A 20,831-nucleotide genomic window follows, 5' to 3' on the forward strand; every position below is an offset into this window, starting at 1 on the left:
TGAGGTTGTTTCCTCTTGTTCTATCTCTTGTTTCTAAGGAGAACCAACCCCCACCTGGCTCCAGCCTCCTCTCAGGGAGCTGTGCAGAGCCATGAGGTCTCCCCTCAGCCTCCTTTTCTCCAGCCTGAACACCCCCAGCTCCCTCAGCTGCTCCTCATAAGACCTCTCTGAGTGTGCTGGACAAAGGCAGGGAGAGGGCTTCAAGAACATCCAACTGCAGTGCTGGAGTGGTTTGCAGGAGGAGACAGAGGAGGAGCTGGGAACAAGGAACAGTTCCATAAACGTCTGCTGGAGGCTTTGAAAGACCTTTCCCTTCCCTGCATCCAATAAATGTGAGACTCAAACCACAGCAGAGGCCTTTTACAGGGCACCTGCAACCGTGAGGCTCAGCAGAAACCTTCTGCAGCCCAGGGAACATTGCACAACTCTGTCAAGTTCTGCCTGGCTGCTGCTCAAGCAGCTCTGCCTGATCCTGGGCTACCGGAAACCAACTGTTAGTCCTCTCTCACCCTCTAAATCATGGTGCCAAGAATCCCCCAACATGGAAAAAACAACATGAGGAGGCAAGAGCAGGCCAAGTCTGGGACATTGGAGCTGAACAGAATTAGCCCAAACCTGGGGAGGGGGGAAAGAGAGAAGCTAGAAAAGCAGAAGAGTTCCAGGGTGCTTTGATCTTAATCCTGGGAGTTTTACACATCAGCTTTGTGTTTCTGTTTCATTTCTGCTCCCTGCCACTCTGCCACCTCCCCTACCCTGTGCCAACAACCCTTTCAGTGTGCTGTGGTGTCCACCTCAGCCAGCAGCAAAGGGAGAAACCACACAGCTCAGCCAAAACCTCCCAGCTCAGTCAAAACCTCCCTCCCAGCTCAACCAAAACCTCACAGCTCAGACAAAACCTCACAGCTCAACCAAAACCTTCCTCCCAGCTCAACCAAAACCTCACAGCTCAGTCAAAACCTCCCTCCCAGCTCATCCAAAACCTCACAGCTCAGTCAAAACCTCTCTTCCAGCTCAACCAAAACCTTCCTCCCAGCTCAGCCAAAATCTCACAGCTCAACCAAAACCTTCCTCCCAGCTCAGCCAAAACCTCACTCCCAGCTCAGCCAAAAACTTCCTCACAGCTCAGCCAAAACCTCACACCTCAGCTCAGCCAAAAACCAGGAGCAGGGAGCTGCAGAAGTGGGGAGCAAAGCACTCACCCCAGCCCCAGCTGATGGACCTCCTGCCTCAGTTGGGCAAATCCTTACACAGCAACCTCTGTGTGCTCCCAGCTCCTTCTCCTGAACCCAGAATTCCAGCTGTGGCCTCTCCAGTGCCCAGGACAGGAGGACAACCACTCCCCTGCTCATGCTGGCCACACTATTCTTGACCCAGACCAGGATGCTGGAGGCTTTCTTGGTCACCTGGGCACACACTGCCCCAAGCCTGGAGCTTCCTCCACTGCCCCAAGCCTGGAGCTTCCTCCATCACTCCAAGCCTGGAGCTTCCTCCATCACTCCAAGCCTGGAGCTTCCTCCACTGCCCCAAGCCTGGAGCTTCCTCCATCACCCCAAGCCTGGAGCTTCCTCCACTGCCCCAAGCCTGGAGCTTCCTCCACTGCCCCAAGCCTGGAGCTTCCTCCACTGCCCCAAGCCTGGAGCCTTCATGGGGTTGTTGTGACCCAAGTGCAGGACCCAGCACTTGGCCTTGTTGAACCTCATCCCTTTGATGCAGCCTGGCCAGGTCCCTCTGCAGTGACAAAGAGCTCCACAGAGCTGCCCAGTTGGGTGCTACTGCCAACCGCCTGAGGCTGCTCTCCATCCCCTCATGCAGCTCATTCACCTTTGGGTACTAACCAAGGTAGTACCCTCCCCAGCTGAGCCCTGGGAGGGCTGGAGGGGGCAGGGGGTGTGCTGGGGACCTGTCCCTTACCTCTCTCGCACTGGGGGCCGGTGAAGCCATAGACGCAGGCGCAGCGGTTGGGGCCGATGCAGCGCCCTCCGTTCTGGCAGCCGTTCTCACACACAGCTGTTGGCACACAGAGAGACAAAGCAGTCACCTCACAGCCCCTGCAGAGCCCCAAGTGCTGCTGGGAGGGCTTAGAATCACAGAACGGGCAGAGACCTCAAGGCTCAGCCAGTTCCAACCCCCCTGCCATGGGCAGGGACACCTCACACCAGAGCAGGTTGCTCACAGCCACCTCCAGCCTGGCTGCAAAAACCTCCAGGGATGAGGCTTCCACCACCTCCCTGGGCAACCTCTGCTAGTCTCTCACCACCCTCACGGGGAAGAATTTTCTTCCTAACCAGTCTTCCTATCCACTCTTCCTATCCAGTCATCCTATCCAATCTTCCTAACCAGTCTTCCTATCCAATCTTCCTATCCAGTCTTCCTATCACCCAATCTCAATCTCCCCACTTCTAGTCTTGCTCCATCCCCCCCAGTCCTATCACTCCCTAACACCCTCAGAAGTCCCTTCCCAGCTTTCTTGGAGCCCCCTTCAGATACTGGAAGGCCACAAGAAGGTCTCCTCTTGACTTGGAACATCTCCTCCACCCATCAGGAGTCTCCTGCATGCAGTGACCATACAGAGACAAATCTGCTTTGGGTTGGGTTTGGGTTTGTTTTGTCCTCTTACCCCCTGGAAAATTGCTTCCTGTCTATGAATGAAGCCTTTTACAAAGGCCATCAACTCCTATTTCACTTGAGAGGATTTCCTGAGCTCTGGAATCTCAGTTTCTTCAGGTCAGCAGTGGGATTTAAATGTCAAGGGCAAGAAGAACCAATACAAATGAGGGGGGAGCAAAAAAAACTGCAGAGAGGCAAATGTTTAATGTGTGAAAAGAGCAAAACAGGAGAGCAAAACAGCTCCCTGCTTGCTGCCAGCTACCCAAAGCCAAGAACCAGCCTGGGCATAGCTTCATGGAATGGGTTGGGTTGGAAGGGACCTTCCAGATCATCCAGTTCCAACTTCTGCCATGGGCAGGGACACCTCCCACCAGTCCAGGTTGCTAAAGACCTCATCCAGCCTGGCCTTGAACCCCTCCAGGGAGGGGACATCCACAGCTTCCCTGGGCAGCCTGGTCTGGTGCCTCCCCACCCTCACATTGATGATTGTCTCCCTCATCTCCAGGCTAAACCTCCCCTGCTGCAGCCTCAGACCATCTCCCCTCATCCTGTCACAGCAGACCCTGGCAGAAAGTCTCTCTCCATCTTTCTTACAGACTCCCTTTGAATGTTGAAGGGCTGGAGGGTTAGGACCACTTCCCCAAGGGACATCAGCAGCCACCAACCCCCTGAGATGCCAGCAGACTGTTCTGGCTGCTGTGCCACCTCCCAAAACTCCTCCACAGAACTTCACAGCTGCCCAGCACCACCAGAGCACTGAAGATGAGAAATATAACCTGATGGAAGGTGAGGTCCACAGCAACCTGAGCATCCAGGGCTGGTGGGAGGTGTCCCTGCCCATGGCAGAGGGTTGGAACTGGATGAGCTGGAAGGTCCCTTCCAACCCAACCCAACCCCCATTCTATGAATCCACGAATCATCTGCAGCCCCTCAGGGTGGACTTCAGTGGTCTGGTGCCAAGCTCTGGGCTGCAGAGGCCAGGTGCTGCTGCACTGCAGAGCATTGTACCCACCCCAGGGCCAAGGAAGCTGAGATCTGCTGGGCTGGGACCCTGCCAGTGGCACTCTCCATTGTCCCCCCCCCCGTCAGTGATGTCTTGCCAATATCTGAACCATGATGAAAACTCTTCTGAGGACATTCTAGGTGGAGCTGGGAGCAGCACATCATTAAGGTCTCCTCTCACGTTCCACTCTCAGCCCTGGGTTGCTGTTATTTGATGGTTTGCCCAAGCTGGAGCTGCTCAGGGTGAGATGTTCCATCTGCTGAGCCTGCCTCTGCTCCAGCCCTCTGGAAAGCTGCAGCAGAAATCAATCAGTGGGAGCTGGGGAGCAGTTGAGGGGAACACAGCCCAGCTTTAGGGGCAGTGGAGGCAAACTGGAAACCAGGAGGTTCCATCTGAGCAGAAGGAGAAACTTCTTTGGTGTGAGGCTGCTGGAGCCCTGCAGCAGCTTCCCAGAGAGGTTGTGGAGTCTCCTGCTCTGCAGAGCTTCCAACCCCACCTGGATGTGCTCCTGTGTGACCTGCCCTGGGTGACCCTGCTCTGGCAGGGGGGTTGGACTCAGTCTCCAGAGGTCTCTTCCAACCCCTCCCATTCTGTGATCTCTAAAACCAAACTCTCACAGACTTAGAACCTTGGAGCTGGTGAGGCTGGAAGAGACCTTTCCAACCACTCACTCAGAGCTCCCAATCCCACCACTGCTGCTCCCTCAGCACCCTCTCCCCTCAGCACCACCTCCCCCTCAGCACCACCCCCAGGTGGCTTTTAAACCCCTCCAGGGATTGGGACTCCACCACCTCCCTGGGCAGCCTGTTCCAGTGAGAACTTCACACGATCCCAGCAGGGTGGGGATTGGAAGGGACCTCTGGAGATGATCCAGGCCAACCCCCCTGCTAGAGCAGGACACCCAGGGGAGGCTGCACATGGCTGTGTGCAAGGTGACCTCTCCAGCTCTGAGGCTGTGTGCCCTTCACCTCGCCCTTCAGCCCTGCTTGCTGCAGGAGGGGCTGCAGGAGGGGCTGCAGGCACTTACGTTGTCCACAGTAGGTGCCAGTGTAGCCCTTCTGGCAGAGGCAGGACTCCTCGTTGCAGCTGCCACCATTCATGCATCTCACATTGCAGGTTTGGGCTGTGGAGAGGAGCAGGGAAATGTCAGCTGGCAAGGAGAGAGCTGCTGGAGGTGGGGGCTGAGCACCTCAGGTGTGCTGAGTGTTCAACTCCTTCCCGCCCCGAGCAGAACAGATTCACAGAGGGGCTGGGTTGGAAGGGACCTCCAAGCTCATCCAGTGCCAACCCTCCTGCCATGGGCAGGGACACCTCCCACCAGCCCAGCTTGCTCCAGGCCCCATCCAGCCTGGCTTGGAACACTTCAAGTCTTGGAGCCTCCACAGCCTCTCTGAGCAACCTGTCCCAGTGCCTTCCCACCCTCCTGGGGAAGAATTTCTTCCTCAGGTCTCATCTCAGTCCAGCTTCTTCTATCCTGAAGCCATCACCTCTCACCCTGCCACTCCATGACCGCTGTACCAAATCCCTCTCCATCCTGAGCTGCTCATCTCAATGCCCTCAGACTCAAGCCCTAGGAGATGTTTCAGGAGAACTTCTTGGGTGCGGTGAAAACAAACAACAACAAAATAACCCCCAAACCCAAACCAATCGACTTTTCAGCTCTTTCTCTTCTTTTTACAACCCCACTGTGGCCTGATGGTGAAATTCATTTGATCCAAGAGGGGGTTGGAAAGAATCTGAGCAGAAAAGCACAGCTCCTCTATTCTTCCTGGGTCCAGAGGGCAGCATTCCCACCAGATGATGACACTCTGGATGTGACAAATGCACTGGAGGAAAACAATAGCAAGGAAGAAGAGCCAGGAGGTTTCAGCCCCATGTAGACACAGAATCAGTGTGGCCTTTAACTCTTTCATCACTCCACTACTGAAGGAGAACCCAAAGAGGAGGTTTAAGGGACTCGGGGGTGCTGGTGGGGGAGAAGCTGGGCAGGAGCCAGCAATGGGCACTGGAAGGCCAAGGGCAGCCTGGGCTGCATCCAAAGCAGTGTGGCCAGAGCTGGAGAGGGAGGATCCTGCCCCTCTGTTCTGCTCTGGGGAGACCTCACCTGCGGGGCTGGGGCCAGCTGGGGGGCCCCCAGCACAGGAAGGACCTGGAGGTGGTGGAGAGGAGGCCACCAAGATGAGCAGAGGGCTGGAGCAGTTCTGCTATGGGCACAGGCTGGGAGAGTTGGGGCTGTTCAGCCTGGAGAAGAGAAGGCTCCAGGGAGACCTCAGAGCTGCATGTCAATATCTGCAGGAAGGCTGGGGAGGGACTGCTCAGAAGGGGCTGGGACCAGGGGCAATGATTTGGACCTGGAGCAGATTCAGGTTGGCCATCAGGAGGAAGCTCTGCACCATGAAAGCTGTGAGCCACAGGAGCAGGTTGCCCTGTTTGAATTCCATGAGGTTCCAGCTGCCCAGCCTGGCCAGCTCCCACTGCACAGCCTGCTGGGGTGCTCACCACTGCTCCCTGGGAGCTTGGATCACCAGCCCATGGCTGTCACCTCATTCCTAGGAAGCTTGGGAGGAAGGGGGAGTGGAAAGGGAGGTCTCAGGGCTTTGCTTTTGGAATGCTCAGCACATGTGCTCTACATTTACTCCATGCTCTGCTGGTGTGGTATGAATTAGCCATGATGTCTCCTCCTCTTCCTCTTGCTCCATGGCCAGAGAGCAGGCTGAATTCAGATGAAGGCTCCATCAGCCAGGAAGCCAAGCTTGGGGCTCCCTAAAGCACTGCCCAGGCTGGCAGCCATGAGACCTGCCTGGAAGAGGCCCTGTGCCCAGCAGGTGCCCACCCTGCACCCCTCACTGCAATCCACCAGCCCTGGGAAAGCCACCACAGCCAAACTGGGAGCCAAAAAGTGCCAGGGCAAGAGGAAAGAGCCTCAGGCTGTGCCAGGGGAGGTTCAGGTTGGAGAGAAGCAACAAATTCCTCCCAGGAAGGGTTCTCAGACCCTGGCCCAGGCTGCCCAGGGAGGTGGTGGAGTGCCCATCCCTGGAGGAGCTTAAGAGCCACCTGGGTGTGGTGCTGAGGGAGGTGGTGCAGTGGTGGTGGCTTGGCAGCAGAGGTGGCATTGGGAGCTGAGGGGTTGGACTGGATGATCTCAGAGGTCTCTCCCAACCTCCCCAGTTCCATCACTCCATGATTCCATGGCTGACAGCTCACCCTGGTCAACCTTCCCAGGGTGGGATGGGATTGGCTTTGTCTTACAGTGGAGCTGAAGGGATGACCTTTGGAGGTCCCTTCCAACCAAGGGCCCTTTGGATGTCCCTTCCATATGGACCAGGTGCCCTTTGGAGGTCCCTTCCATCAAGGGCCCTTTGGATGTCCCTTCCAGATGGACCAGATACCCCTTGGAGGTCCCTTCCAACCAAGACCATTCCATGATGCCACAGGTGGCTGCAGCTGCTCCCCAAAGCCACCAGCAGTGGAGGCTGCAGCCAGGTTCTCTCTCTGCCCCCTCACTTCCCCTATCCCAACAGTCCCTTGCAAATCACTCCCCAAATCTCTTGCCTCCCCAAAGCAGGAACCCAAGAGGGTTGTTTCTCTACTTCTGCTGTCATGGCAGGGGGAGGCAGAGGCTTTTACTGCCTCTGGAATGCACAGGCTATCTGCTTTACCTCCCTGAAGCACTCATGATAAAGGCAGATCCAAACATCCCCTCAATGAATGCCAGATTTGATGAAGCCCCTGCAGAGGAACCCACCCCACCCCCTCCCCACCCCCCCTCCTTCCAGCAGAGCCTGAAATCCACCCCAGGCTCGGGGGAATGCCAGGGCTGTGCCCAAATGTATAGAGAGCTTACAGCATTCCTGACATTCCTCCCTGATTGCTTCCATATGGACCCTCAGTCCAGAAACCTTTGTGCTTCCAGCACCTTCCCCTCTGCAGAGCTGGGAAAGGGCTCTGGAGCAGAGCTCCCACAGCCCTGGTGCTGAGCACTGGGGTGGAGGAATGACAGAAAGGCCTTTGGGATCATCCAGCCCAGCCCTGAACCCAGCACTGCCAGGGCACCCCCAACCCATGGCCCTCAGCACCACATCTGCACAGATCTGAAACCCCTCCAGGGATGAAGGCTCCACCACTGCCCTGGGCAGCCTGGCACAGAGCTTGGCAACCCTCCTGGGTGTGAAATTGTTCCTCATAGCCAATGCAAACCTCCCCTTGAGGCCTCTCACCCTATCACTTATTCCTTGGGAGCAGAGGCAAACTCTCATCTGGGTCCAACCTCCTTTCAGGGAGCTGTAGAGGGCACTGAGGTCCCTCCTCAGCCTCCCCCAGCTGCCTCAGCTGCCCCTCCCCAGCCTTGCTCGACAGACCCTTCCCCAGCTTCCCTGCATCCCAGAGGATTTCTCACACCAAAGGAGCAGAAGTTGCAAGCAGGTGGCAAATCCTCTCTGGGGATGAAGGGCAGGGAGAAGACCTTCAGTGGAAGCAGCACCAGCACTGAAAGCCTCCAAGGCTGTGCCCAGGAGCCTCAGAGCCTGGCAGCCAACCCCCAAACCCTTCACTGATGTACAGAGACCAAATCCTGCCACACAGCCTGGGAGGGAGAGCCCAGAGCTGCTCCACGCTGAGCAGGCTCAGCACCACCACGGGTCCCAGTGCTGCTCCACGCTGAGCAGACTCAGCACCACCACGGGTCCCAGAGCTGCTCCACGCTGAGCAGACTCAGCACCACCACAGGTCCCAGAGCTGCTCCATGCTGAGCAGGCTCAGCACCACCACGGGTCCCACAGCTGCTCCATCCTGAGCAGACTCAGCACCACCACAGGTCCCACAGCTGCTCCACGCTGAGCAGACTCAGCACCACCACAGGTCCCAGTGCTGCTCCATGCTGAGCAGGCTCAGCACCACCACAGGTCCCAGAGCTGCTCCATGCTGAGCAGGCTCAGCACCACCACGGGTCCCAGTGCTGCTCCATGCTGAGCAGGCTCAGCACCACCACGGGTCCCAGAGCTGCTCCATGCTGAGCAGGCTCAGCACCACCACGGGTCCCAGAGCTGCTCCATGCTGAGCAGACTCAGCACCACCACAGGTCCCAGTGCTGCTCCATGCTGAGCAGGCTCAGCACCACCACGGGTCCCAGTGCTGCTCCATGCTGAGCAGACTCAGCACCACCACGGGTCCCAGAGCTGCTCCATGCTGAGCAGGCTCAGCACCACCACGGGTCCCAGTGCTGCTCCACGCTGAGCAGGCTCAGCACCACCACGGGTCCCAGAGCTGCTCCATGCTGAGCAGGCTCAGCACCACCACGGGTCCCACAGCTGCTCCACGCTGAGCAGGCTCAGCACCACCACGGGTCCCAGTGCTGCTCCATGCTGAGCAGACTCAGCACCACCACAGGTCCCACAGCTGCTCCACGCTGAGCAGACTCAGCACCACCACAGGTCCCAGAGCTGCTCCATGCTGAGCAGACTCAGCACCACCACGGGTCCCAGAGCTGCTCCATGCTGAGCAGGCTCAGCACCACCACAGGTCCCACAGCTGCTCCATGCTGAGCAGACTCAGCACCACCACAGGTCCCAGTGCTGCTCCATGCTGAGCAGACTCAGCACCACCACGGGTCCCAGTGCTGCTCCATGCTGAGCAGGCTCAGCACCACCACAGGTCCCAGAGCTGCTCCATGCTGAGCAGGCTCAGCACCACCACGGGTCCCACAGCTGCTCCATGCTGAGCAGGCTCAGCACCACCACGGGTCCCAGAGCTGCTCCATGCTGAGCAGACTCAGCACCACCACGGGTCCCAGAGCTGCTCCATGTTGAGCAGACTCAGCACCACCACGGGTCCCAGAGCTGCTCCATGCTGAGCAGACTCAGCACCACCACGGGTCCCACAGCTGCTCCATGCTGAGCAGACTCAGCACCACCACAGGTCCCACAGCTGCTCCATGCTGAGCAGACTCAGCACCACCACAGGTCCCACAGCTGCTCCATGCTGAGCAGACACAGCACCACCACAGGTCCCAGAGCTGCTCCATGCTGAGCAGACTCAGCACCACCACAGGTCCCAGAGCTGCTCCATGCTGAGCAGACTCAGCACCACCACAGGTCCCACAGCTGCTCCATGCTGAGCAGACTCAGCACCACCACAGGTCCCAGAGCTGCTCCATGCTGAGCAGACTCAGCACCACCACAGGTCCCACAGCTGCTCCATGCTGAGCAGACTCAGCACCACCACGGGTCCCAGTGCTGCTCCATGCTGAGCAGACTCAGCACCATCACGGGTCCCAGAGCTGCTCCACGCTGAGCAGACTCAGCACCACCACGGGTCCCAGAGCTGCTCCACGCTGAGCAGACTCAGCACCACCACGGGTCCCAGAGCTGCTCCACGCTGAGCAGACTCAGCACCACCACAGGTCCCAGAGCTGCTCCATGCTGAGCAGGCTCAGCACCACCACGGGTCCCAGAGCTGCTCCACGCTGAGCAGACTCAGCACCACCACGGGTCCCAGAGCTGCTCCACGCTGAGCAGACTCAGCACCACCACAGGTCCCAGTGCTGCTCCACTCTGAGCAGACTCAGCACCACCACAGGTCCCACAGCTGCTCCATGCTGAGCAGGCTCAGCACCACCACGGGTCCCACAGCTGCTCCACTCTGAGCAGGCTCAGCACCACCACAGGTCCCAGAGCTGCTCCATGCTGAGCAGGCTCAGCACCACCACGGGTCCCAGAGCTGCTCCGTGCTGGGCAGGCTCAGCACCACCTGCGGTGCCCTTACCTGCCGCCGAGGCGCAGTTGGGGGCCAGCTGGCCGTTGGAACATGTGCACATGTTTGGCCGGGAACAAAAGCCATCCCCGCAGGAGTTCCTGCAGATAGCTGCAAGAGGAGGAGGACAGAGCAGAGTCAGGCCCGGGGAGCTCGCCCACAGCCGGATTTGTGCTGCCTGCCCTGCCGGCCAGCAGAGGGCTGGGTACTCACGGACGATGCATTGGTTCCCTCCGGGCAGCGTCTTCCAGCCGGGGCAGCAGTAGGAGTGGAACCTGGAGCCGCAGACGTTGGGTCTGGAAAGGAAAAGCAACATCTGGCCTGGGGTGTGGGCAGTGCAAGCTCAGCTTGGAGTAGAAGCATAGAATCAGCCAGGTTGGAAGAGACCTCCAAGATCCTCCAGTCCAACCCAGCCCTAAGCAATCAACCAGACCCTGGCACCAAGTGCCTCATCCAGGCTCCTCTTGAACATCTCCAGGGATGGGGACTCCAGCCCCTCACTGGGCAGCACATCCCAATGGGCAATCTCCCTCTCTGGGAAGAACTTCCTTCTAACATCCAGCCTAGACCTCCCCTGGCACAACTTGAGACTGTGTCCCCTCCTTCTGCTGCTGGGTGCCTGGGAGAGGAGACCAACCCCCACCTGGCTACAGCCCCCCCTCAGGTGGTTGTAGACAGCAATGAGGTCACCCCTCAGCCTCCTCAGCTTCTATCCTTCGTGGTGATGGGAAGGTCCTTGAGCAGGCCAGGCTGTGCTGGATGGTTCTGTGCAAGGAAGGATGCTGCCCAGAGCAGGGCTTGCTTGGAACAGACCTTTAAGATCAAGTCCAACCTGAAAGGAGGTTGGAGCAAGGTGGGGGTTGGGCTCTTCTCCCAAGGAAGAAGTGACAGGACAAGGAGAAATGGCCTCAAGGAACAAGGGATAAGCCTCAAGGTGCCCCAGGGGAGGTGGAGGTTGGACATTAGAAGAAACTTCTTCACTGAAAGGTTTCTCAAGCCTGTCCCAGGCTGCCCAGGGAGCTGACTGAATCCTCACCCCTGGAGGGGCTGAAAAGAGGCAGAGCTGTGGTGCTGAGGGCCATGGTTTAGCCTTGGCAGAGGTAGGGAATGGTTGGGCTGGAGGATCTGGAAGGGCTCTCCAAGCAGTGATTCTATGACTGTGAGCAGTGGATTTACATCTCCTGACTCTGCCTCAGGGCTCCTGGCAGGCATTCACCCTTCCCCCCTTCAGTGCACATCAGGATGGGTAAGGGAACATCCTCCAGATGTTCATAGGCTCAAGGAATCCCAGAATGGGTTGGGTTGGAAGGGACCTTAAGATCCTCCAATTCCAACCCCCTGTGCCATGGGCAGGGACACCTCCCACCAGCTCCAGCCTCTTGCCCCCCACCCTTCAGCTCTTGCTGAGCATTGCTCAGATCCCCTCTAGGGCTGCTCTGTTCCAGGGCTCTCAGCCTCTGCTCCTCACAGAGCTGCTCCAGGCCCCATACACCAAGAGAGAAGAAAGCTAAATGAAGCTGATAATGAAGGAGGTATCTTTAGCCATGGTGGCAAGCACCACCTCCTCCTCCAAGGACATCATCAAGCTGTGCACAGGGATCTTGGGAGAGGTCCTGGACACCCTGGTACTTACTCAGGGTCCCCAATTGTTCCTCCCAGACCAAACCTTGCTGAGCATATGCTAAGAATTAGCAGAGTTTCAAAACAAACCATGGGGAGAACCCATTTTGAATGGCTTGGAATTAATGGTGGCACAGAAATGACCTAGAGGGAGAATGAAATCAGATTCCAAAGCAATAACTCAAGGAAGAGAAAGGGAAAAAAAGGGCGGGGGGGAAGAGGAAAAATAACCTCTTCAGCAAAGCTGTGACAAAATTGCTTTGGAAAATTAATAGCAGCTATCTAAGGCTTGGGAAATACAAGCTGGAAAGTGTTGTTCTCATCTGGGAGAAGGTGTGGAGCAAAGGCACCTCCCTGGCAAACAGCCAACTGCAGCCAGGCTCTGTGCTTGAAGAGCTAAGAATGGGAAAGTCAAAGTGAGAGGGAAAAGCATTGAAATGCAAGAACCTTGCCCACAGCAGAAGCAAAGATTTGTGTCAGCTGGAAAAGACCTCTGGGATGGAGGGCAACCAGCACCCCAACTCCTCCCTGGCCACCAAACCATGGCCCCAGGTGCCATGGCCACGCATTCCTTGGTCACCTCCAGGGCTGGGGACTCCACCACCTCCCTGGGCAGCCTGTTCCAGTCCCTGACCACTCTTGCAGCAAAGAAATCTTCCCTCATCTCTAATCTAAGCCTCCCCTGGCACAATTTCAGGCCATTTCCTCTCACCTGATGCTAGGGAGATGAGACCAACCCCACCTCACTGCAACCTCCTTTCAGGGAGCTGTAGAGAGCAATGAAGCCTCCTCTCAGCCTCCTTTTCTCCAGACTAAACACCCCCAGCTCCCTCAGCTGCTGCTCCCCTGCCCTGTTCTCTTTCCCCTGAGCCTCCTTCTCTCCAGCCTAAACCACGCAAAGTCTGGAATGTCCATTTCCAGCTGGGTGTTCTTCTTCCCATGGCTGGAGGAGTGGATGAAGACCTTCATGCATTGAGGAGACAGCTGGGGGTCAGCAGGATGCTCAGGATCACCTAACTTTGGGTTTGGATAGCTTCTGAGTCTGCCAAGTGCCCCCAGCCTGGCCCCCACAGGCTGTGCTGCCCTCTCCTACCTTCACCACCGAGGCCAATCCTGCTGGGGTCACTCGAGGTATCTGACAATCACTGGCAGCCCTGAGTCCTTCCCAGCTGCTTGCTCAGCCAGCAGCTCCATGCCCTGGGCTGTGTTTCCCAAGCTGCTAACAGGAACAGGCTGCTGCAGCACCAGCCAGATGCCACTTCTGTGCTGTCCCCACGGGCAGGCTGGCACCTCGGGCAGCCTTGGGGGCTGGGCTGTCTCCCAGTCCCTTCTCATGCCTCCAGCTCCCCTGGGGACTTGTGGGGAGGCTTCTCTTGCCATCTCCATGAGTTTCCACATCACATGGCCACAGCTCTGCTCTTAGTGAGGATTTTTTGGTCTTGGCATCTCCCAGTTCTCAGATGCAGCCACTGCCCACAGGCAGCCTTTGGTGCCACCCATGGAAACTCGGCCCTTGTCCCTCCTTATCTCAGTAATTCCATTGTTCATTCATGCCAGGTCAAGCTTGATGGGGCCCTGAGCAACCTCATCTAGCTGGAGATGTCCTGCTCACTGCAGGGGGGGTGGACAAGAGGGCCTTGGAGGTTCCCTTCCAACCTGATGCATTCTGTGACTCCAATCAGTGGTGGATGGTGGAGTCCCCAGCCCTGGAAGGACTTCAAAGCCACAGAGATGTGGTACTGAGGGCCGTGATTTGGTGGTGAGGTGACAGTGCTGGGTTCATGGGCAAGGGTTTGAAATTAGAGCAGAGGAAGAGGCTTAAGTCAGAAGTTTCCAGCTGCTGCCTTCCTTTTGTTCCTCCTTGCTTTGCAGTGTTCCACTTCTGGCTCCGGGGATAACCACCAAGATCCACACCTCAGGGGGATGTGGAGCTGGAAGCAGCTGAAATGTGCTCAAGAAGCAACTGGGTGAGAGTGACAGAAGCTCCAGCTGCAGGTTTGCTGAAGTGAGGTTTGTTTGCTCACACTAAGCCCAGGTCTGGGAGCACAGAGACCCAGGTCCTGCCTAGGGCAGGAATGTGGTGTGGGAAGGCAGGAAAGATCCCAGAATCCCAGTACAGTGAGGGGTGGAAGGGACCTCTGGGGATCATCCTGTCCAAGCCCCTTGCTCCAGCAGGGCACCCACAGCAGCTTGCCCAGGAGCACACCCTGGTGGGGTTGGAAGCTCTGCAGAGAAGGAGACTCCACAACCTCTCTGGGCAGCTGCTGCAGGGCTCCAGCAGCCTCACACCACAGAAGCTCTGCCTTGTGTTTGAGTGACAGAGGTGCTAGAGTCTGACCAGGCTCTTCCTCATCATTTTGAAGTAGAGGTGCCCCAGATGTGCCTCCTTGCAGAAGAAGAGTCCTCTGGGCATGCCTGACCTCCCTCTTGCACCTCCTAACCCAACACTTAGAAGGGAATGGGGCAGAATATTTCACTTGGAGGGGTCCCACAGCAACCCTCCAGGTCCAGCTTGGGGGCAACCACAAGCAGCTCAACTCCACCTCAGCCAAGAGTTTGTGAAGAGTTCTGGAGTCCTGCTGGTGCTCTCTGGCTGCACCTTCTTGCAGTTTCACTGGGTGCAGGTGAGGACATCCACCCCAGACCTGCTTTTCACCCTTCACATCACCACACCTCCTGGCTCCCTCCACTGAGCCCCCACAACCCACAGGAGAGAGGCTGCTTGCACAAACTCCAAGCTCCAGGGAAGAGACCTTTCAGCTTCCACTGCCTCCTTGGTTCTTACTCCAAGCAAGTCCTCTGCAGCTTCAAGGAGAAGAGACCAATTCCTTAAGGAGACAAAGCTGAGCTTCTGCCTTTCAAAGAGCCCAGGCTGGAGTGGGGAGGAAGTGAAAACCTCTCAGCAGAGTTAGAGGTTTGCTGACTCCCACTCAGGGCTTACTTCTTTCAAAGTCAGCTGAAGGATCCTTCTAGAGCTGGAGACTTGGGGTTGTTTGAGTCCAACCAGAACCTAAAGCCCTCAGAGATCCTCCAGTCCAACCCAGCACCACCATGGCCACTAAAGCATGGCCCCAAGGGCCATGGCCACACATTCCTTGCACAGCTCCAAGGCTGGGGACTCCACCACCACCCTGGGCAGTCTGTGCCAATCCCTGACCACTCTTGCAGCAAACAAATTGCTCCTCAGCCCTACCCTGCCCCTCCCTGCCTTTTGGTGGCTCAGAGCAGTGCCAGAGGTGTGACAAATGCCTTCCTGAGCAGCCCTGCTCCATCCATCTTCTCAATGGCAGTGGCCACTCCATAATTAATGGGCTTGACATAATTAGTTGTGTTTCAAGTCAGGCTGTAGCTGAGCTTTTTTATTCCTACTTGACCAAACAGGCAAGCCAGGAACTTCCAGGAAGCCCTCCAGGAGCCAAAGAGCTCAGCTGCCTGCAGACTAATCATCTTTGCCTTTCCCCTTTGTTAAACACATTCCTGCTCTTGGAAACTGTTCAGTAGTTCATTAAAGTTAATAATCCCATTCAAATCCTGCCCCAGAAATGGATTTGTCAGTGCTGGGCCCTTCAGGAGAGGCTCAATCCAAATTGTCTCTGCCTTAATGAGTTTAAGGACAGCTTAGGTGGGGGCTCTGGCTGTGATTTGGGGCTCCACGTTGCTTGCTTAATGGTTATTTGTGCAAGCATTGGGTCTGCTTGGTTTGGCATTTAGTTCATGCTTGGCATTCAGTTCATCCTTTCCCTGTTATTAAAGGGGATCAGGATGGGAAACCAGCTCCAAATAAACACATTTCCAGCAGGAATATGCACAGCACTTCCCCTCCTGCATTGCTGGAGCCACAAGACCTCCACAAGCTGCCTCCTGCCCAGCCTCCAGAACAGGGCTTGAGTTGGGCACCTTGGGGTTGCCAGAGAACAGCTTCTCCCCAGGAGCTCTGCAACAGGAAGGGATTCTGTGTCTTCCTCTTAGTGCTAATTGAGCAAGAGTTCACAGAACCATGGACTGGGTTTGGTTGGAAAGTCCTTTCAGAGCACCCAGAGCAACCATTCCCTAACTCTGCCAAGGCTGGGGCTAAGCCATGGCCCTCACCACCACAGCTGTGAGGCTTTGAAACCCCTCCAGGGATGGGGATTCAGTCACCTCCCTGGGCAGCCTGGGACAGGCTTTGAGAACCCTTCCAGTGAAGAAGTTTCTTTTAATGTCCAACCTGAACCTCCCCTGGGCAACCTGAGGCCATTTCCTCTCATCCTGTCCCTTATTCCTTGGAAGAAGAGACCAACCCTGGCTCCAGCCTCCTCCCAGGGAGCTGCAGAGAGCAATGAGGTCTCCCCTCAGCCTCCTTTTCTCCTTTTATCGCCCCCCCCCCCCCCCCCCCCCAGCTCCCTCAGCTGCTCCTCCCCAGCCCTATTCTCCAGACCCTTCCCCAGCTTTGTTGTCCTTCTCTGGACCTTCTCCAGCCCCTCAGAGCCCTTCTTGGAGTGAGGAGCCCACTTGTGATGTTCTTCTGCCCACTAACACCCTGTGATCCTGTGTCCCTTCCAACCCATTCTGTGATTCTATGATCAGGGAGGTTTAGGTTGGACATGAGGAACAATTTCTTCCCCAGAAGAGTTGTCAAGCCCTGGCCCAGGCTGCCCAGGGAGGTGGTGGAGTCTCCATCCCTGGAGAGGAGCAAGAAGAGAGTCACAGTGGGGAAGACCCTGTGTGTCCCTGCCCCAGGAATGAGCTAATGGCTGCTGTTAGGAGCTGGTTTAGGAGTCCAAGCCCCCAGGCCAGCTCCTGTCCATCCTTCCCCAATCCCTGCCTGAGCAGGAGGGAGTGGCCAGCGCTGGAATTCCAAGAGCAGATGTGGCCAGCCACAGAGCCCAGCTCCAGGCCAGCTCTGTGCTCCAGCTCCAGCCCAAACAGCACATCTGACTGTCTGGGCTGAAGGCACAGCAGCTCCAAGCCCATTCAAGAAGCATTCCCCAGCAAGTGCTGGGGGAGGCTGGCTGGGGCCAGGCTCTGCTCGTGTGTCACGTTCTGCTCCCTGCCTGTCCACTCACACAGGAACATTTTCCAAGAACTGTAGCCAGGCAGACTTAAAATAACCCAGAAGGGATGCTGGGGCCAGGAACCATCTTGAGAGCATGCAAACATGCTCCAGCACCAGCTGCAGGGCTTCCTAGCTGAGCCCTGCCTCCCTCCCAGGGTGGAAAATGCTCTTGGGTCCAGCCCTTGCACCAATTTGTCTGGAGAGGAGACCACAAACCACAGCTCTGCTGCACAACAAGGGGCTCAGTGTGACACCTGCCCACCAGCAGCAATCACAGAGCTGTTTTGCTTGGAACAGAGCTTGAAGATTGAGTCCAAGCATCAATCCAATGCTGTCAAGTCCACCACTAAACCATGTTCCCAGCACCACATCTCCACAGCTTTGAAACCCCTCCAGGGATGAGGACTCCACCACCTCCCCAGGCAGCCTGGGCTTGACAAACCTTGCAGGGGAGAAATCTTTCCTCGTGGCCAACCTACACCTCCCTGATCACAGAATGGGGTTGGGTTGGAAGGGACCTTCAAGATCATCCAGTTCCAACCCTCTGCCATGGGCAGGGACACCTCCCACCAGCCCAGGCTGCTCATCATCCAGCCTGACTTCAAACACCTCCAGGGAGAAGACATCCACAACCTCCCTGGGCAAAGCAGCAGAGCTCAGCTTAGAGCTCTCTGCTCTCCTGGAGACGTTCTTGCCTGTCCCCTCTGGCCTGAGCTTTCCTCTTACTGCAGCTCTGCAGAGCAGACTCCCTCCCGAGCTCAGGACAGGACAATTCCATCACCACACCTCCACTGTGCTGTGACCATCACTCCAGTTTTGCTTTGGAACAGAGCAAAGAAGATCCAACTTACCCTCGTAAACTGTCTTGGCCTCTTCTCCTCACTCTGTTTGGTGGTGGCCTCTCCTCATAGCCTGCAAATCTGTCTGTCTGCAAGTCCCCTTCGTACTGCCCCTGGGCTCTCTCCACATACATCACTGCTGTACATCCCAGCATGAACCTGGCCAGCCAGAGTACCCCCATGATGGCACCGAGTCCTCAGCTCCTCCAGCTGCCCCCAAAAGCTTCTTCCAGCTGCAGGCTCTCTGCTGCCTTGGTGGAGGATGGGTTTGGGCAGCAGCCCCTAGGCGCCCAGGTGCCGTCCTGCTGCTCCCTTGCTAGAAGCAAAGAGAGAGGAAAGAGAAGAGACACTAAAATGTTCTTCAGGGCTTTCACATTCTGAGAGTGGTCAATCAAGCCAAGCAGCTCCTCGCCAGAGTTACCACAGCAGGGACAGAGAGTCTCACCAGGCTTGGCTCCCTGCAGCCCATCCTGGTGCTCCCCACCACAGCACTGCCAAACCTTTCTTCCCCAAGAGCTGGAAACAAAAGGAAGACCTCCCAGAGGCATGGCTCTGCCCTTGCATCCAACTTCCTGCCCTCCTGATGGAGAATCCAAGGGACAGAAGCACTTCTGCCCTGAGCCTGCCTGTGCTAGTGGGTTAGGGACTCTGAGCTCAGCAGAGAGCCTTGGTTCAGAGCAGCCACAGAACGTGCAGGGCTGTGGAGCAAGAAGAGACCATCAGGAAAGAGCAGATCCTGTTCATGGACCTTCTCCCCAGGTGTCACAGCTCTGATGTACTGCATCATGCTCCAGGCAGGCCGTGGCACAGGGAACAACCTCCCAGGTACCTGCTGGCTGGCTCAGGGGAATAGTCTGCTGGCAAACCCGTCAAAGGGACATGGTCACCAGTGCTGAGGTGGACAAAAAGGTCCCTGCTGAGCTGGGGCTGGAGATGAGCCCTTGGTGCACCAAGCCAAGCCTGGTTTGCATGAAGGGTGAAGAGAGAGAGAAGGTGGAGGAGAGGGCATGCTGGAGGCACCAGACAACACCAGGCTGGAGACGACCTCAGGGATGTAGAAAGAGAGCTCCTGAGCTGGGACAGGCAGCCAAGCATGAGAGGCCACGGAGAGGAGGAGGACACAGGGTCCAAAGCTTCTCTGGAGGGGGGTGGGGGCCAGTGGAGGCATCCAGGAGACCCCTCACAGCTCCAGCTGTGGACACACCTTGGGACCAGCACAGCACAGCCCAGGGCTGGCACCAGCAACTGAATCTACAAGCTGCCCATGCTGGCCAGGGGCCAGATCCTGAGTCTGACCCTGAGTCACACCAGGGCAGGTCCTCAGCCATTCCCCAGAGATGTTCTGCCCCAAGAAAGTTCATCCTGAGGAACAAAGCCCCTCCTGGGGGTCAGGAGGACTCTTGGGTTCTGGCCAGGGCCAGGAGCAGAGCCCAGAGGGAAGCTGGGCACCAGCCCTTGCCATGAGGTGCTGAGTGGAGAGGGAGCCTCCAGCCAGCTCTGCAGCAGCTTCATCAGAGTCCCCACAACCAGGCTGGGGCTGAGAGCCTGTGCAGAGCCTGGCACAGCACAGACCTCCCCCTCTAGAGTCACAGTGCCACTGGTGACACCTGGGGGGGCTGAGGGTGCAAGGTGGGTGCCAGGAGCAGGCAGGGCTGTGGGGTCAGGGTGGGAGCACAGGGAGGCTCTGAGCAAACGTGAGGAGAAACGAATGGCAGAGGAATGTGCTCCACAGGCTGTGCCCCTTCCCCTGCTCCCTCCTCTTCCTCCCTCCAACCCCTTCATCCCCCCTTCCCTCTCAGCTCTCAGCTCTGCCTGGCAAAAGGGGGCTGGGGAAGCCCTTTGCAGGGTCAGAAGGCAGCAGCCCTCACCTCAACACCCCCAAAATCGATTCCTGCACGGAGAAATCCTCACAGGTCTCCCCTTTCCACCCCCAGAGTGGAAATCATCTGCAGCTCCCGGGCTGAGCCTCCCCTGACTGTCCCCCTCAGCTTTCCCACAGCAGCAATTTCCAATCCCAGCCCAGCCCCAAAGCAGGCAAAAAAAAAAAAAAAAGGGGGGGGAGGGGGGAGGAAGATAAAAATCACCCCAGACAAGAAAATATCTGAAAGGGGGGGAAAGAGTTAAATAAATAAAAAGTTAAATTAAAAAAGTTCAATAAATAAATAGTTCAATGAATAAGTAGTTCAATAAATAAAAAGTTCAATGAATAGTTAAATAAATAAAAAGTTAAATAAATAAATTAAAGAGTTAAATAAAATGCTAAAGAACTTAAAGTTAAATAAATTAAAAGTTAATTAAAGAGTTAAGTAATGAGTTAAATAAAAAGTTAAATTAAAATTAAATAACTTTAAAAAAATAAATTAGATTAAATTTAGAAATAAATAGCTTTCAAAAGAAATAGCTTTCAAAAGAAATAGCTTTCAAAAGAAATAGCTTTCAAAATAGATTAATTGTAAAGTTAAATAAATTGAAAAATTAAATACATTTTTAAATTAAATACATTTTAATATATTTTTAATTAAATAAATTTTTAAATTAACTAAATTTTTAATTTAAATACATTAAAGAGTTAAATTTTTAAAAAGAAAAAAAAAAAAAAACGTAAAACTCTTAACTGCCTCCCAGGACTCTTAGTGTCCCAGCTGGGAGGCTCTGGGCTCTGGAGGGCAGAGATTTTCCAGGCTCTAATATTTCAGCTGCAGTGAATGAGAAAGAGAAGAGTGGGAAGGGAAAAAGGCAGAGGGCTGGGAGCAGAGACAAAGAAACTTCCCTGCCGGCAGCCCCGGAGCTGCGCTCCGCTCGCACGCCGAGGGCTGGGGTAAGGTTATCCTCAGGCAGACAAAAGGGAGACAGAGAACAGATGAAGGGCCGGGGTGGGGGAAAGAAAAAGTAGTAAAATGCACAAATTTTTTTGCACTTGAGGAGATTTGCAGCCTCGGTGCAGCCTCGGGGAATCCAGCTGCATCCATTTCCTGTCGGA

The 20,831-nt window shown here is 56.1% G+C and overlaps 1 protein-coding gene across 1 annotated transcript in view; it reads right to left on the reverse strand.

Annotated features, from left to right (window-relative positions):
* Window positions 1-18,033, reverse strand: part of FBN3 (fibrillin 3) — an 87,749-nt gene extending 69,716 nt beyond the window's left edge. Inside the window, exons 1-5 of the mRNA XM_054396250.1 lie at window positions 17,864-18,033; window positions 10,571-10,653; window positions 10,370-10,468; window positions 4,638-4,733; window positions 1,912-2,007 (exon numbers count right to left, since the gene is read on the reverse strand). Coding sequence (XP_054252225.1) covers window positions 1,912-2,007; window positions 4,638-4,733; window positions 10,370-10,468; window positions 10,571-10,653; window positions 17,864-18,033 — 544 coding nt within the window. The remainder of the gene's footprint in view (window positions 1-1,911; window positions 2,008-4,637; window positions 4,734-10,369; window positions 10,469-10,570; window positions 10,654-17,863) is intronic.
* Between the last annotated feature and the right edge of the window lie 2,798 nt (window positions 18,034-20,831).

This window comes from Indicator indicator, chromosome 36 (genome assembly GCF_027791375.1).
Source record: "Indicator indicator isolate 239-I01 chromosome 36, UM_Iind_1.1, whole genome shotgun sequence".
NCBI classification, from domain to species: domain Eukaryota; kingdom Metazoa; phylum Chordata; class Aves; order Piciformes; family Indicatoridae; genus Indicator; species Indicator indicator.